The sequence below is a fragment of the Dryas octopetala genome, chromosome 2 (genome assembly GCF_963921425.1).
Source record: "Dryas octopetala chromosome 2, drDryOcto1.1, whole genome shotgun sequence".
NCBI lineage: Eukaryota > Viridiplantae > Streptophyta > Magnoliopsida > Rosales > Rosaceae > Dryas > Dryas octopetala.
The window spans coordinates 30,594,971-30,612,063 of record NC_141367.1 but is presented as its reverse complement, the minus strand read 5'-3'; the positions used below and the strand labels follow the sequence as shown (position 1 = coordinate 30,612,063).

General features: G+C 37.4%; 2 protein-coding genes across 2 annotated transcripts; both read left to right on the top strand.

The window, feature by feature from the left end:
• The first annotated feature begins 1,512 nt into the window (after positions 1 to 1,512).
• Positions 1,513 to 5,506, top strand: QPT (quinolinate phoshoribosyltransferase). The gene is made up of 10 exons (XM_086232444.1): positions 1,513 to 1,747; positions 2,356 to 2,498; positions 2,677 to 2,810; positions 2,890 to 2,953; positions 3,027 to 3,109; positions 3,807 to 3,890; positions 3,996 to 4,148; positions 4,483 to 4,659; positions 4,738 to 4,805; positions 5,081 to 5,506. The coding sequence occupies exons 1-10, from the start codon at positions 1,650 to 1,652 to the stop codon at positions 5,175 to 5,177; spliced, it is 1,101 nt and encodes a 366-aa protein (XP_086088570.1). The 5' UTR covers positions 1,513 to 1,649; the 3' UTR covers positions 5,178 to 5,506.
• Positions 5,507 to 9,286: 3,780 nt separating this feature from the next.
• FAB1C (FORMS APLOID AND BINUCLEATE CELLS 1C) lies at positions 9,287 to 17,082 on the top strand. Its single transcript, XM_086230337.1, has 11 exons — positions 9,287 to 10,766; positions 10,932 to 11,729; positions 11,811 to 11,964; positions 12,079 to 12,423; positions 12,544 to 13,305; positions 13,399 to 13,730; positions 13,836 to 13,962; positions 14,076 to 14,240; positions 14,377 to 15,873; positions 16,009 to 16,275; positions 16,634 to 17,082. The coding sequence occupies exons 1-11, from the start codon at positions 10,225 to 10,227 to the stop codon at positions 16,886 to 16,888; spliced, it is 5,244 nt and encodes a 1,747-aa protein (XP_086086463.1). The 5' UTR covers positions 9,287 to 10,224; the 3' UTR covers positions 16,889 to 17,082.
• The last annotated feature ends 11 nt before the right edge of the window (positions 17,083 to 17,093 follow it).

The window sequence follows — 17,093 nt, the reverse complement described above, 5'->3', positions numbered from 1 at the left end:
TTCATACAACTTAGTCATGCATTGAGAGAGGTCATCCATGACATTTAATAAAGGTATAAAACTAGAGATGTGAATATTCATGTGGATGAATTGATTTATTTAGGTTGTAGAGATCTGAAAAAAGATTAGATATGGAGAGACAAATAAATCTGAAAAAATAGATGGATCCGAGGGAGAAAATGTAAATGAAAATAAGAGTTTTATATCATATGATTTTTCTATTCTCCATTATTTGGATCATAAATGAGCATTTAGATATATGAGAGAGATATCGAGAGAGAGAGAGAGACATGTGGAATGCGAAAGAGGAGGATAGGTAACGGAAGGTGAGGAAGGAAATTAGGTGAGGAAGGAAATTGAGTAGGTATTTGCCATTAGTAGAGTTTAAAGAGTTCAGAACAAAAAAAAATTAAAACTCAAAATCATTGTGAACCATTGAATCCAATTATATATATATATATATATATATACAGCTCCTTCTGTTGAGGTATACCTCAACTTATTTATGTTGAGATATACCCTGTTGGGGACCACATGAGTCGTTTTGTGTCGATCCGAACCATTCAATTTTTACATCTCTATAGATAGATCATCCTTGCAAAAAATTAGCCAAATCGGAAATCATTTGCCTATCTAACTTTGATCAAATAAATTGACGAACCAAATATTTTCGATGAAACCGTCCATTTGTTTTATCAAAGTTAGATAGGCAAATGATTTCCGATTTGACTAATTTTTTGCAAGGATGATCTATCAATGAAGATGATCCTTGTGAATGGTTCGGATCGACAAAAAACGATTCGTGTGGGCTCTAACAAGGTCATACCTCAACATAAATAAGTTGAGATATACCGAGTGTTGCTTTATAATTAAGACCATAGCTAGTTTAATAGAGAAAAAAATGAGGGAAGCCTCACATAGGAATAATATTGCTAAGGATAGGATAAAACTAGGAAAGCCAGAACATAGGAATTGAAATATTATGAAAGTCAAGAGTCATGAAGGGTGGATTTGGAAATAAAAATAATAAAAACAAATAATAATAATTAAAAAAATAAGAAAGAGTGCAAATGAAGAAAATGGAGTGCAAAAATCACCTCCTTTTAAAAATACTTATAATTTAATTTGGCATGACATTTAAATTTAAACCATGTGTGTAGCTATAGACTATATAATATTTGTATATTAATTTGTTAAATTGGTGATTGAATTATTAACGGTATATAAAGTACATAATTAAAATTACAATTGTTCGTAAAATATATGACAAAATATATAATATATTTGATGATTTGATGAATAAAAATGCTAACGTATCTTTAAATTGTAACGATTTATAGATTATAGCTACAAAATCATAACAATTAAAATTATATGAACTAAAGTGAAAGTTGGCCAAAAATGAAATTCCACCTTTTTATCTTAAGTAAAAGAATTTTTACACCGGTAGGGGAATTGCAAACCACTTTAAAGGGGAAAATTAAAAAAAATAATTGTAAAAGGAGGTTAGGTTTTGGCGCTATAGCATATATTTACAGGCGTAGAGGAGTGGGATAGTGAAGTCCTTGAAGGGAGCCGGAGCAACCGACCTGAGTTTTGGCAGTTGGTGTTGTTATTGGTTATTACTTATTAGAATTCATAGTTAGGAAATGGGCTCTGCCTCTCTTTGTTTCCCTCTGCACAAGTCGTGTAACGCTTACCCGGCAACTGGGGTTCTCTACCACCTTCCTCTCACCTCCCGCCTCAGGTAATACCCACCGTACTTCCAATAGTTTTTTATTTTTTATTTTTCGTTTCATGCCCAAAATCTAGTTACCCATCACTCAATTCGATATATATTGGAATTTATCTGGGAATGGACCCCAAACACTTGAGTTGCAGTTTCATGTTTGGTCTTTTTTACATTGCCTCAAAGAAATAGCCTAAGGATTTACTAAGGCATTCGACGACGGCCACTATCTTCTTTTGGGCATTGAATTCAAATCTCATTCTTATTCTCATTCTTGTTTTTCTGACCTCACATAGAGATGACCCATATCATTAAGGTCTCGTTTAGTTCATTCAGTTAAAATTGGTATTGCTCTGCCCTTTTCTGTTCCTGTTCAAGGTTACTCCATTTTGTAGCTACAACTACAAGGGCAAAAATAACTTCAATCGTCACATGTGTCTGCAATGTGAATCATAGAAGAAGCTTTATGATTGGAATGAAACGAATGACCAATACATACGAGATTATTTATGCATCTTAAATATGTCCTAAATCTACATTCTTCAACGAATGTTTTGTTTATGTTCATAGTTGATCGCATGTTAGACTGCTGATTTGCATTGATTTGACTTGTCTGACCCTTGCAGGCAGACTATTAGAATGTCAGCAACTCAAACTGAAAAGCCTGGAATATCATTTGAATCCTTGCCAATAAAGCCTCCCTCACATCCCACCTATGATTTGTGGGGTGTCATCAAGTCAGCGCTTTCTGAAGACGCTGGGGATCGAGGTTCAAATCGTTTCTTATTTTGTAGCGCTTTTTGAAGACGCTGGAGATCGAATTCTTCTATATCAATTTTCTTTTAAAATTTTAAAGGCTACTATAGTCCGGTTATATGTATATGGAATTTAATAATTTCTTCATGTTCAAAACATATTATTTAGCAAGATTGTTGCTTCAATTGTAGGTGACGTGACATGTATGGCTACCATTCCATCTGATATGGAAGTAGAAGCCCATTTCTTGGCAAAGGAGAATGGTATAATTGCCGGAATTGCACTTGCAGAGATGGTATTTTATGAAGTTGATCCTTCTCTGAAGGTATAAAAGCGCTGCACTGTGGGATTGAAATGTTTTTGTTCTTAGCATACCATCATTATCGATTTACATTTGAATACAGGTTGAGTGGTCACAAAAGGATGGAGACTCTGTACATAAAGGCCTAGAGTTTGGAAAAGTTTATGGTAAATCAGGATATGAAGAAATTTAGGAGCTTTTGAAAATTCCTTGAGAAGTTTTACCAAAATTGATATGCAGGACGAGCACACAGCATTGTTGTAGCTGAGAGGGTAGCATTGAATTTTATGCAGAGGATGAGTGGAGTAGCAACTTTGACTAAGGTATTTTTGTTTCCTTTATGTTTTCTGTAAACAAAATCAATAAATATGCCATCCTAACTTTTAATATGCAGCATTAGACCACAAAACAGGGGCATGCTAATGAAAGATGGAGGCCCATTGATTTCAATGTGGATCATAATGGTTTATAAGTCTGAAGAGATTGCTTATCACATTTCTAATTTTATTAAAAGATTTAGCATAAACCACTAGATGTTGTAGCTCCTCTGCCTTTCTGAAAGAAGAGGTCTGGAGTTTATCGCGAGGAGGGAAGGAATTCAGTGTGGGGTAGGGCTTCCCTGTAATGAGTTCTCTGTACTGTTTGATCAAAAGGATATAGGATAACTTGTATTTATAAAGAAACTACATAGTTCTCTCCATATCCATTTATAGAGGTCAAGTCCTTGTTTTCCCTGTTGTCAGTTGTCACTGATATATGTCTCATAGACTCATACTTGGACTATCTTTTGCTAATAATAGAGAGCACTGGCCACTTTAACCTATATATATGGGATTAGAATATCATGACTCATACTTAATGCTTTGTGTAGAGTAACACTGAACATGATGCTTTGAGAAGCTGTAAAATAATGAAGAGGAGAGATTAATAACTTGAGTCATGCTTTGCCTATTAAATATGTATTGTTCTAATTTATTTGCTGCATGTGTAAAGGGAGAGATTTCATCATTTGTGTTGCAGGCAATGGCAGATCTTGCAAGCCCTGCATGTATTTTAGAGACGAGAAAAACTGCCCCAGGTTTACGTTTGGTGGATAAGTGGGCGGTATATATCTTTCATTGCTTCTACTACACACCAACACACACACACTTGTTCTTTCCAGTTGTATATTAATTTTTGGTCGACCTTATAGAAAACCTCTTATCCTAGGTACTCATTGGTGGAGGTCGAAATCACAGAATGGGTTTATTTGATATGGTAATGATAAAAGATAATCATATATCAATAGCTGGAGGCATCACAAATGCTCTCAAATCTGTAGACCTGTATCTAGAGCAAAGGAATCTTCAGATGGAGGTTGAGGTACTTTTGCAACCTTTAAGATTTATATCACTACACTGTAAATCCTGTCAAATGGATGTATTAGCAGAGGTGGAAATGTTTTGCAATTCATCATATTGTTCACTATCATGCTTCTATCCTGATTAAAACATCCCTAGTTACTGCTAAGTTTTTTACAGACATTCTTTGAGTTGATATGTCCTGCATTTATGTTGCAATATGTTACAGAATGGTTAGCTCTTTCTGTCTTTGATTGTCTCTGTGTGTGTCTGTGTACATACATGCGTGTCTGTGGACAGGAACAGCTTTCCTGGGGACCATAATTATTAAAGTGGCATTTGGTTTTAATTCCCAGGTTGAGACCCGAACAATTGAGGAAGTAGACAAGGTATTGAATTATGCATCTCAAACGAAGACTTCCTTGACCCGGATAATGTTGGATAATATGGTTGTACCACTACCAAACGGGGATGTTGATGTAAGCATGCTTGAACAAGCTGTGAATTTGATTGGTCGGAGATTTCAGACTGAGGTAGGGTAAAGTTATTTATTTAGTCTTCTTATGGTATCTGGTTTATTATTGTCTGACTTATCTGCTTCACTGTGACAGGCATCCGGCAATGTTACTCTTGAAACAGTACACAAAATTGGACAAACGGGGGTCGACTATATTTCTAGGTAATTACACAGCTCTTCCTAATCTCAATAAGTTATCCTGTAGCTTTTGCATGTCTAAAACAATGGGTACTAGTATGTGCAATGCATAATCTCATCAGTTGAGGTTGTGAAAAATACATCTCAGTGCAATGGGTTTCTAGAGATAATATACTGGAACATAGTTTACCAATAGTTCAGTGCTCATTAATCATTATTAATTGGCATGCATTCACGACCAATAGATAGTGTACTAGTATTCTTGGCATGGTTTACAAAGTTCCTTGTTATGTTTGCAGTGGTGCACTGACTCATTCTGTAAAAGCTCTAGACATCTCCCTCAAGATTGATACTGAGTTGGCTCTTCAAGTTGGTAGGCGTACAAAACGAGCATGACGATCTTTCATGTCATATTTGTTCTCTTTGTTTAGTCCCAATCTGTCTCTGTGGTAAACCTTACCACTTGGTCAAAAGTGTTTAAAGTTCATTTTCTGAGAAATTCTCACAGAGTTTGCCTGGATAAAAATTGACCATATGTCAATCTAGTTGAAGTCTTGAACCCCATACATTCAAACGTTTACAACTTTGTTGTTCTCAGCTGCCTAGATGGTGACTTTGAGTCTGACCTGTTCAACAATAGGTACTAAATCCTCTAATGCGATGTAAAAATGTATCTAAAGCCAGCAAATAGTGGCATGTCCATCTCTGCGTGCGACTTCATGGCCTTGGACGAGCCCTTTGAACAAATCTTCAAGATTAAAGTATTCCAATTTGATATATTAAAAATATCATTAAGGAGGAAGTCTCATTTTATAAGCTAATTAACAACTTGGCATACTTATATCAATCTGAAATTTCCTTAGGGTCATTCAAGTGGGCTTGACAATAAAAAAAGGGTCATTCAAGTGTGCAGTAATGGTCATATAAGATGAACTTCTGACTTCTGTACTGAAAAAACAGAAAACAATTTAAAATTTTAAGATTCTGCGGTGATTTCTCTAAATTGGTACAAAATCTTGGAAATCACTTATTTTCTTTTGGTGATTTCTCTTAAATTCAGCTAATATCCAACAGAAATAACAAGTTTTTGATTTTCCTTGAAGCTTCGAAACATTCAAGCAAGCAAGGTATCTTGTCAACTTTGCTTTTCCAATTCCCATTCATCATGCTTGTTGTTTTCAAAAATGACATTATTGTTTAAGACAGCCGACAATCTCACCTAGCTTGCTTCAGATTCACATGTTCGTAACATGGTAATATATATCCAATCTGTGAAGGTGAAAGAAATCAGTTGGGTGTTGAAAAGTTGAAAACCGAGCATGGCTACCCTTACCTCCATCTCCTATTGGTATACCTCAATCACACTGCCCCACATCATGGGATTCTTATTTTCCTTTGTATTTACACTGGCTAAAAGAAAAAGATTGGATTAGTGAAAACCCAAAACTAAGGCCTGTCCCAATTTCACTGAAATAGTTGCCACCCTTTCATGCCCTCCAAGCTATAGCAACTCTCATGGTCTGCCTATGATTACTTTGGGAAATATATTATAATGAGAGAAATAAGTTGACAGTTTTTGGCAATACTGTGGGGTAGTCAACTAACTTCCCCCAAAAACTGGGGTACTTGCTCCTTTTGAGATGATAGTGACTAAGCAATGTGATTGTTAAGCCAATTGGTACAAGCAAAGAGTTGAGAGACCCATACAATACTAGAATGTTTTTTATTCTCTTCAACCTTATACAGTACGTTGTGGGTAAAGATGTGCTAGATATACTATATTTTTATATTATAATTTTATACCACCTTATGTGATAACTTACATGATATTCATATATTGGATACTAAAAAATAAAAATAAAAACCCCAAAAAAGAAAAAAATACCATGTCCAATAAAGTAATGACACGGAATATGATATAAGAATGTAGTATAAGAATGTGATAAGTATAGCATTATTTCTAAAGATGGTTGCTCACTTGCTCCATACAATTATGGCCAAAGATGCACGTGCATTAAAGTTGTGCACCAAAGATCTGACCTACCAGCCACATGAATGCTGCCATTAATAAGGGCAATTCATATTGATTGAGGCAAGCAATTTGGGTGTCAAAATCGGTTGTCCATGCCCAGAATATTTACTCTTCCTTAATGAAAGTGTGGATTATGAATTTATGACTATGACCAGCCACAATAATAGACACATTTAAATACGACCCAAACCTCTGCTTGATAAAGGGAGAAAATTAATACAATGGGTCGGTTTTAACTTCCTCAAGCATTAACTTCTATGTCTACAAGGTAGTTCATTAGTAATTCCTTCTATACGAAAATAGTTTTAACTTTTATTTAACTTTACCTCCCCATGGTGGCATGGTGCATGAATTTCGAATCCCAGCTAATCTAATCATAATAAATTTGAATCATTTGATGGCCAGTGTATTAACTCAACCTTAACATCAACTTTTTATCCAAATACTAGCTCGCAGTCTAAAATTCATAAATATTACAACTTTATTCTTTGTCATTAGCTAGCAAAGTTCAACTATAAAATGGAATTATATGCCAGCCTAAGATTCAGAGAAGATGGTGTTACCACTTACATCACTCCGATTGAGATATTTACCGACCAGTTTATATGGGAAATGGAGAATGTGACATGACCCCAAAAGCTAGTAGACTTTTATACCTACCTAGTCAATGTCATTCCGATGTTGTAGCCGACCATATTAGAGTAAATACAGGCATAATACACACCCTTTTAATTTCTTTCAAAGAATCATTCTGACCACACACAACTTTTGTATTCAAGGATAATGTTAAAAGATACCATGCTTTGGAAGATGAATGTATCCTTATAGGTATATAGCTAGTGCTAACTTTTTGCTTAGGGTCTAATTTTGCACTTAAGGTGGGTGATGACATGTTAACATCACGCCTTAATGTTAACATCCTGATTCATGCCTCAAAGGAAAGGTTAATTAAATTAAACCCAGTTTAGTAGATACCCCTAGTATTTATTTGTCTAATGCATTCCCAATTATTTGAATAGCTTATAATTGACTTTGGGGATTACTAAAATGTATGCAAAGAAGGAAAAGGGTAATGGGGTAGTGGGCCTTCGTACCCCTAATTTGACAAAGCATAATTTACAACGGACTGAAGGAGGGTGGTGTGGATAATAGATTCTCTAAAAAAGGACCAAATACAAATACAAAAGTAATTCAACAAAAAAACATGTCCTTCACATGGAGATGAGTCACGAATGATGATGAAAAATTGCATGGGGCGGCTCTCCCTATACTCTTATCCTTAGTGACTGTATATATGTAGGAATGATGTAACTTTTAATGGGTGTGACCTCTGAGTATACAAGAAATTCCAATTTCGTCAAGAAAGAAAGGTGGGCATTGGGGAGGCATGGAAATACAAATACTATAATATAATCTATCAAAGAAAACGCCAACAAGAAAAAAGAAAAAGAAATAAAGATTAAAAGGCCCATCTTTCGGCAGTCCTTGGCAGCACAAGCACCTTTGCAGATGTTGCCTTCTCACCAAATCAATGCCAAACTAATCCTAACCTGCTGTTTAATATCGCAGGGAAAATGCCAATTGGCAATCTCACTTATTTGGGCATGATATGGGCCGGGCAGACAATTGGGTTTTTTTTTAGTAATACATTTACTGTTTGTCTCTTATTACGTAATAATAAAACTCAATAAATATATGTATGATAGATAAAATTATTATTGGAGCATAAGAATTAATAATTTAATTAAATTGAAACAACGTAGTAGTTTGAGTTTGTATAAGTGATTTGTTCAAGGCTAATTACGATCCCTAGCGGTAGCAGATCTAGTTTTATACATGTTTGTGTGAGTTTTCATCATCATTCGTCAGTACATTGCACTTTTGATACAATGATACCCAATATTCCGGGTCAACCAAGGAAATCAAGAAGTTGTTCTCAAGAAAAGTATTCGGGTCATGGCAAACCCGTGAAACCCGACCTACCGACCCACCATGAGAGTTCTAGATGCTGTCGCGCGGAGCGTGTGAAACACCCGCCAAAAATGGGCGTGTGGAAAAAGAGGAAGTCATGAATAAAGAACGACATGCCCCTACTAATCCAACAAAATCCATTGTATTAATGCTGACTGAGTTGCCCAAAACGTTTTTAAATCTGGACACTGACGCTGACCAATCAACAGCGAATGCTTTTCTAGTTGTACACACTCATACACGAAAACTAAAAAGCAAAAAAGAAAAAGAAAAGAAAGTAATTAAATAAGACTTTTAAGCCCTAATTAAGCATCACGCTGGCCAATGACCGCCTTAAATGCCAGATTGAAAAAAATTTAAAAAACCCACATAAACCCTAATTAAAAAACATTAAATAGAAGTACAAAACCGAGACCAATATAAATCTATAATTCTATATCGTGAATAGAATTAAAAAAATTAAAAAAACAATAAAAAGAAAAGAAAGATAGAAGTCTTGGAGATGAGAGCGAGAAAGTGCTTTTTGAAAAGCAATATTTTCGTAAGCAGCAGTTGGGTTGCGGAGGAGGGAGAAAACTGAGAAAAGGAAAGAAAGGAATAGAAGAAGAAAAGAAAAGAAATGAAATGAATTGAAAGCAGGAAAGATGATAAAGAAGAGTGTTGTTGTTGGTGGTGGTAGTGGAAGTGGAAGTGGAGGAAGAAGAAGAAGTGAGAGAGAGGCAAATGCTTGTTTTGAGATGCGAGCCGATTCCGGCAGAAAGGGAACCTTCTCCGTACTCCTCCTTTTCCTCCTTTTGATTCTCATTCTTCCCCGCATTTAATTCCAATCTCTCAATCTCTCAGACTCTCTTCTTCACACTTCTTCTCTTGTACTCATTATCACTTGTCAGATCATATATATTCTCTCTTTCATGAAAGTAGGCTTTTTTATTGTGCTTGGACTTGGAGTCGTCGTCGTCGCCGCGGTTCAATCGCTGTGATATGCTCCAATCGGTCGCCGGATGCATTCTTGAAGACTCTGGGATTGGTTAGGGTTTCTTTATTGTCAGGGATTTCATTTCTTTTTAAGTTTCTGTGGGCTATTGTTGTTGTTGTTGTTTAACCTCTGAGGTCTTATTGGTGATTCATGATTTTGGCTGTAAATAGTGTTAGATTTTGCCTGATTTTCTCCTCCGTTTTTATTTTGTGAATCTTGGAGGATTTTCTTTCTGTTTTCATTGCACTTTTTAAGAAAAAAGGAAAACAAGAAACAAGGGGAACAAAATCATAATCAAATCCCATATAAAAACACATCCATATCCGAATTCACCCACTATTTTTATTGTGGGTAATTTTTTTTTTTCTTTTCATATACTAAAATTTAGAACAAAAAGAAGAATTAGTTTTGAGGAGGAAGAGCTGGTTCCTGGTTCCTATTCTTGTTGGGTCATTTGCCATTCTATGGGAATACCTGATCGTTCACTACCAGATCTAATAGAGAAAATTAGGTCTTTGATTTCTAGGGGAGCTAGTGATTTACGGTGTTTGTCGGGCGAGTTTGATATGCCCGGTAACAGTTGCAACATGTGTTGTGATTGCAATACAAAATCCACTGGTATTGGTCATAGATATCACTGCCAAAGCTGTGGCCGATGGATTTGTGGAAAGTGTATTCAGGGGTCTGAATGGGATGGCATCAAGAGCAGTGATCAGGTTGGAGAGAGGACTACTAAGTTCTGCAAGTTTTGTTCTCAGGTTAAATTAAGGAGGGATGGTGGAAGGAAGTATAGTGAGAAAGTGCATCCTTCCGCTTCTCCTCGAGAAAGCCCTGAACCGCCATCCCCATGTTTTAGTGGTGAAACAATCAAGTTTTCTGTGGATAATGAATCAATTCACAGTGATCATTTCTCAAGGTTTCTTGAATCCCGATATTGTGGGTATTCTCCCCATGCTGCGAGGAGTATGACCTCATCCCCAGTATCTGTTCGTCGCTCTTTTAGCAGGTATGCTTTCATCCAGATTGCATATAGTGTGTCAGGATGCAGTCCTAAAAGTTTTATGGGATCATGTTTAATTGGATATTTGCATATTGTACATGCTTAATTGGACATGCTTTCCAGGATGCAGTCCTACTGCTTTTGTAATTAATTCTCTGTTTACTAATGTAGGAGCGATGAAGAAGAGGCAGAGGATTCTGGAAAGAACTTTTTCAGCCCATCAAGTGAATACTGTGATGACAATTTGGATATAGATTTAAGTAGTGTTAGTGCTAGAAATGAGTTTTATAGTTCAAGGTCACTGGGATCAAGTCATTTTGATTGCCCATCTAGAATTTATTATACTTCTAGTGGAGTTGGGCAGTCTGTACAGCAGGTGCAGGAGGGAATCCCGGTGTCTCAGAATGATGGTCCCTTTGGTCAACAGACTATGGCCGTTTTAAAAAGGCCTGAGAGAGGGACCGAGGATCCAGATATTACTGATGATTGCTCTGATGACTTGTCAGTTTTCCGCAGCCAATATGAGAAATCACAGAGGCCACTGGATTTTGAAAACAATGGTCTCATTTGGTATCCCCCTCCGCCCGATGATGAGAATGATGAAGCAGAGAGTAATTTCTTTTCTTATGATGATGAAGATGATGATATTGGAGATTCAGGTGCAATGTTTTCGTCTAGTAGTAGCCTATCAAGCATGTTCCCTGCAAAGGAGAAACAGAATGAGGGTAACAAGGAACCTCTTAGAGCTGTGGTACAGGGGCATTTTAGAGCTCTTGTATCACAACTGCTACAAGGTGAGGGTTTCGAATTGGGCAAAGAGGATGGAGATGAGGATTGGCTTGACATAGTTACAACAATAGCTTGGCAAGCTGCAAATTTTGTTAAACCGGATACTAGCAGAGGAGGCAGCATGGATCCTGGTGATTATGTGAAAGTTAAATGTATTGCATCAGGAAGTCCAAGTGACAGGTATGATGTCCTTGACATTTTGCAGGTTGTTGTACAAGTGACAGATTTATATCTTTAATCTAAACATTTTGATTTGTGCAGCACCCTTATAAAAGGAGTAGTTTGTACAAAGAATATAAAGCACAAGCGAATGACCTCACAGTACAAAAATCCTAGATTACTTATTTTAGGAGGAGCACTTGAATATCAGAAAGTTCCAAACCAGTTGGCATCTCTTGATACATTACTACTTCAGGTTTTGTTTCTTTTCCCCTCTTATTCAACTGATCTCTCTCTCTCCCCCACAGAACTGATGACAATTGTTGAAAACATCAGTTCTAAAAATGAATTTGTGACTTTCTTTGGACAGGAAAATGATCATCTTAGGATGATTATCTCAAAGATAGAGGCTCTTCGCCCAAATGTTCTTCTGGTAGAAAAAAGTGTATCTTCGTATGCTCAAGACCATTTGCTAGCAAAGGAAATATCGTTAGTGCTGAATGTTAAAAGGCCACTACTGGAGCGTATAGCCCGGTGCACTGGTGCACTTATTACTCCATCAATAGATGATATCCCTAAAGCCCGCTTGGGACATTGTGAATTGTTCCGCTTAGAAAAAGTTTCTGAACAGCATGAGCCAGCCAATCAGTTTAACAAGAAACCATTGAAAACTCTGATGTTTTTTGAAGGGTGTCCAAGGCGTCTTTGTTGCACAGTAATGTTTTCCATATGCAACATTTTGCTATTTTTTATAGTAATTTACTCATGATCTTCATCCTGATATAGTATAAAGATTGAGAGCTTGGTTCTCTAATCTTGTCATTTTCTTTTGTAGGTCCTGCTGAAGGGTGCATGTGTTGATGAACTAAAGAAGATCAAACATGTTGTCCAGTATGCAGTGTTTGCAGCTTATCATTTATCCCTTGAAACTTCCTTCCTTGCTGACGAGGGTGCTACCCTGCCCAAGATGACACTGAGACACTCAAATACTATACCAGATAGGACAACAGCTGATATTGCAATTTCAGTAATCCCTAATTCTCTTACTTCGAGTAATTCCAAAGCTGTAGTTGATGCTTCTGCTCAAGATGATGGCATTTTGGGTTTGAACCCAGAAATTGAAGGATCCGAATCTTTGTCTGGGCATCTTGATCCTGGACATAATTTTCGTTTGTCTAATGGCTCTGTGGACTTTGTAGTTGGAAATACATTTTCAGATGCATATAATGATGATTTAGCATCTAATGTGTTTTTGGACTCTTCTCCATATCAATACAAGGATCTAAAGGGGCTCGCTGCACATTCTTCGGACACAAAAAATCTTTCCCAACCAGAGTTGCAAGAAACTTTGCCTCATGACGGGAGTCAACATGAGGATATCCATGAATTGACAAACTCCGAAAGGATAGATCACAATGAAGTTTCAAGTGAGTACTTCTCTACTGCTGACACTCATCAGAGCATATTGGTATCCTTTTCAAGCCATTGTGTACTGAAAGGAACTGTTTGTGAACGCTCCCGGCTTCTGCGTATAAAATTCTATGGCTGCTTTGATAAGCCACTTGGCAGATATCTTCGTGATGATCTTTTTGATCAGGTAATTTATTGTTAGTTTACTTCAACCCCTCCACCCTTATTTTATTCCTTATTATGGAATGGAAGTATAGTTGATAAGGCTTGTAATTGGCAGGCTTCTTTCTGTCGATCATGTAAAGAGCTAGCTGAGGCCCATGTTCTATGTTACACCCATCAGCAAGGAAACCTTACCATTAATGTGAGACGCCTTCCTTCACTAAAGCTACCTGGGGAAAGAGATGGTAAAATATGGATGTGGCATCGTTGTCTAAGGTGTGCCCATATAGATGGAGTTCCACCGGCAACACGTAGAGTAGTCATGTCAGATGCTGCGTGGGGACTTTCTTTTGGAAAGTTCTTGGAACTTAGCTTTTCAAACCATGCAACTGCTAACCGTGTGGCTACTTGTGGCCATTCATTACAGAGAGACTGTCTCCGTTACTATGGGTGAGTACTAATAGATTTCGATTGGTCTATTAATTCTTCCCATATTAGTGATTTTCTTTTTTTCTTTTTTTTTTAAAAGGAAAATTGACAACTCTTGTATAACAGGTTTGGGAGCATGGTTGCATTCTTCCGATATTCCCCCATTGATATTCTTTCTGTCCATTTGCCCCCTTCAGTGCTTGAATTCAATGGCCAAGTTCAACCAGAGTGGTTAAGAAAAGAGGCAGCAGAGGTGCCTTTTCGCTTCTTGAATATTTTTCTCAACTTCTGCTAAATGTTGAACTAATTTTGCAACTTTTGCAAGTTCATGAGATCTCAATTCTAATAACCTATGTTTTCTTGCAGCTCATGGGAAAAATGGAAACCTTATATGCAGAGATATCTGATGTACTCGACTGCATGGAAGAGAAAAACAGATCTTTTGGATGTGAAATGTCAGGTACAAGTGAAGTACAGAACCACATCGAGGAGCTGAAAGATCTGCTTAAAAAGGAAAGAAATGACTTCATTGTAAGTAAAAATTTGAGTATCATTGTGATATTTTTGTGACTGATTGTTATCGCATGTTTCCTTGTCTATACATGTTTTATGCCTTGTGGACAATGAATCTGTCTTTCCCTAAGTTAGTGTCCTTGCTTGTTAATAGGGTTTTCTGCAACCTGCTTTTGTGGAGACGTCAGAACCATGCCAAATGGCTGTAGTAGACATATTGGAGCTAAATCGATTGAGACGTTCTCTTTTAATTGGTTCTCATGTTTGGGATCGCCAGCTTTATTCATTGAACTCGCTTCTTAGAAGGGATCCGGTCTCTGTGGCTACAGACGGGGATGTATCTTTTGGCCACCTGCAAGAGTTCATAAGTTACCAATCTAGTAAGGATAGCAGGCTTGATTATGGCCATGAAGATAATGTGTCTGAATCTTCAAAATTACAAGTGCCTCCTGGAAATGATTTACTGCCAGATAAAGAACCTAACGCACCAACTAATGAACCTTCTGAAGATTCCATGTTAGTATCATGTAATTATGGCCGTGAGGAGGAAATGCATTCAGACCCATCCCATAGATCTACTCTTTCTGAGAGAATAGATTCTGCATGGACTGGAACTGATCAAGTTCTGGTGAAAGCTCAACCTCTTCATACATCACATTCGGATGGACTCCAAGCTGGTGCTCTCAGGATGACAAGTCAAAATGATGATCCTTCTTTTAGGAGGATAATGTCGCCAGTGAGAGTTCATTCTTTTGATTCTGCACAAAGATTCCAAGAAAGGGTTAGGAAAGGATTGCCCCCTTCTTCGTTGCATTTGTCGACACTTAGATCATTCCATGCTTCTGGAGATTACAGGAGTATGGTGAGAGATCCTGTTTCTAGCGTAACAAGGACTTATTCCCAGGCATTGCCACGAGAGGGACAGAAGTTAAATTCAATACTTAGTTCCACACCCTCGGTTATCTCCTCTGCTTCTCAAATAGCTGATGGGGTCCGGTTGCTGCTTTCCCAGACAAGTAACAATGACATAGTCATTGGTGTTTATGATAGTGAGCCCACTAGCATAATATCATATGCCCTTAGTTCCAAGAATTACGAGGACTGGGTTGCTGATAAGTTGAATGAGCATGAGGGAGGCTGGAGCATCCATGAAAGCTATAAAGAAGATTCTGCAGCTTCCACCTTTTCACCCTGGCAGTCTTTTGGCTCTATGGACTTGGATTATATCCACTATGGAAGTTATGGATCTGAAGATGCTTCATCATCCATGGGTGCCCTGTTTGCAGATCCCAAAAAATCTCCACATTTAAGGATTTCCTTTGGGGACGAGACCTCAAATGCTGGAGGCAAAGTGAAGTTTTCTGTGACTTGTTATTTTGCAAAGCAGTTCGACTCTCTTAGGAAAAAATGCTGCCCTAATGAAGTGGATTTTGTAAGATCCTTGAGCCGCTGCCAGAGGTGGAGTGCACAAGGGGGGAAAAGCAATGTATATTTTGCCAAATCATTGGATGATCGATTCATCATAAAACAAGTCACAAAGACAGAGTTGGAATCCTTTCAGGAATTTGCACCTGAGTATTTTAAATATCTGACAGATTCCCTTAGCTCAGGAAGCCCAACTTGTCTTGCAAAGGTTCTTGGTATATATCAGGTTAGGCCTTGTTTTCTGATTCTTATATTTTATTTTTAACACACCCTGGTTAGTGGATGGATAATGACTTGAATATTCTTGCGATTTCATTTTATTGGTGTTTGACCTCAAAAAAATTTATTGGTGTGTTGGCAGGTCACTGTTAAACAGCTGAAAGGTGGGAAGGAAACAAAAATGGATTTGATGGTGATGGAGAACCTTTTCTTCAAACGAAATATTTCAAGGGTATATGATCTCAAGGGGTCTGCTCGATCCCGTTACAATTCTGATACAACAGGGGCAAACAAAGTACTGTTAGATATGAATTTGTTGGAAACATTGCGTACAAAACCCATATTTCTGGGAAGCAAAGCGAAGAGAAGCCTGGAAAGAGCTATTTGGAACGATACATCCTTTTTAGCGGTATGCCTTCATCCCCTTCCCTTATTCTTGCATCTTACAGACTCACACCTTGAATGCATTGAGATTTCTAATATTGATTTCAAGGGTTTCGAATCCATGACTTCTCCTCTGCTTTGTATGGAGCATGAACTCTCCGCATTTCATGTGATTGAAACATTTTGTTGACAAGATTGCCTCAAATTATAAATGTTGATATTTTCTGAAGATAATTAAACCATTTATGCCTTTTATGGTGCATCTATTTAGTTGTTGGAATCCCAATTATAACCTTACATTTAATCATGGCCGTTTTTCATTTTTATTTTATTCCCTTTTCTTCTTTTGACTACTGCTATGAATTTCTGTCATGCTTCTCCAGTCTGTTGATGTAATGGACTACTCACTGCTGGTTGGCGTGGACGAAGAGCGGAAGGAGTTGGTTTTGGGGATCATTGATTTCATGAGACAGTATACATGGGACAAGCATTTGGAGACATGGGTGAAGGCATCGGGAATACTTGGTGGTCCGAAGAATGCGGCCCCCACAATTGTTTCTCCCAAACAATACAAGAAAAGATTCCGAAAGGCAATGACCACCTATTTTCTTACTGTACCTGATCAATGGTCTTCATGAACTGCATCATTGTATTCTTTTTGTTCACAAAAGATGTGTTCATTAATAAGGATTAGGGGAACTATTATTGGTGATAAGCAGAGAGGAGGGAAATCCCTCCATCTGGGTTTCTTTTATTTTTTTGGGTTCTTTCTTTCCCTTTTATTTTGTATATGGGGAAGAATTAACCCAAAGGAGATGTGTTAACGCTGTAATTGTGAAGAGT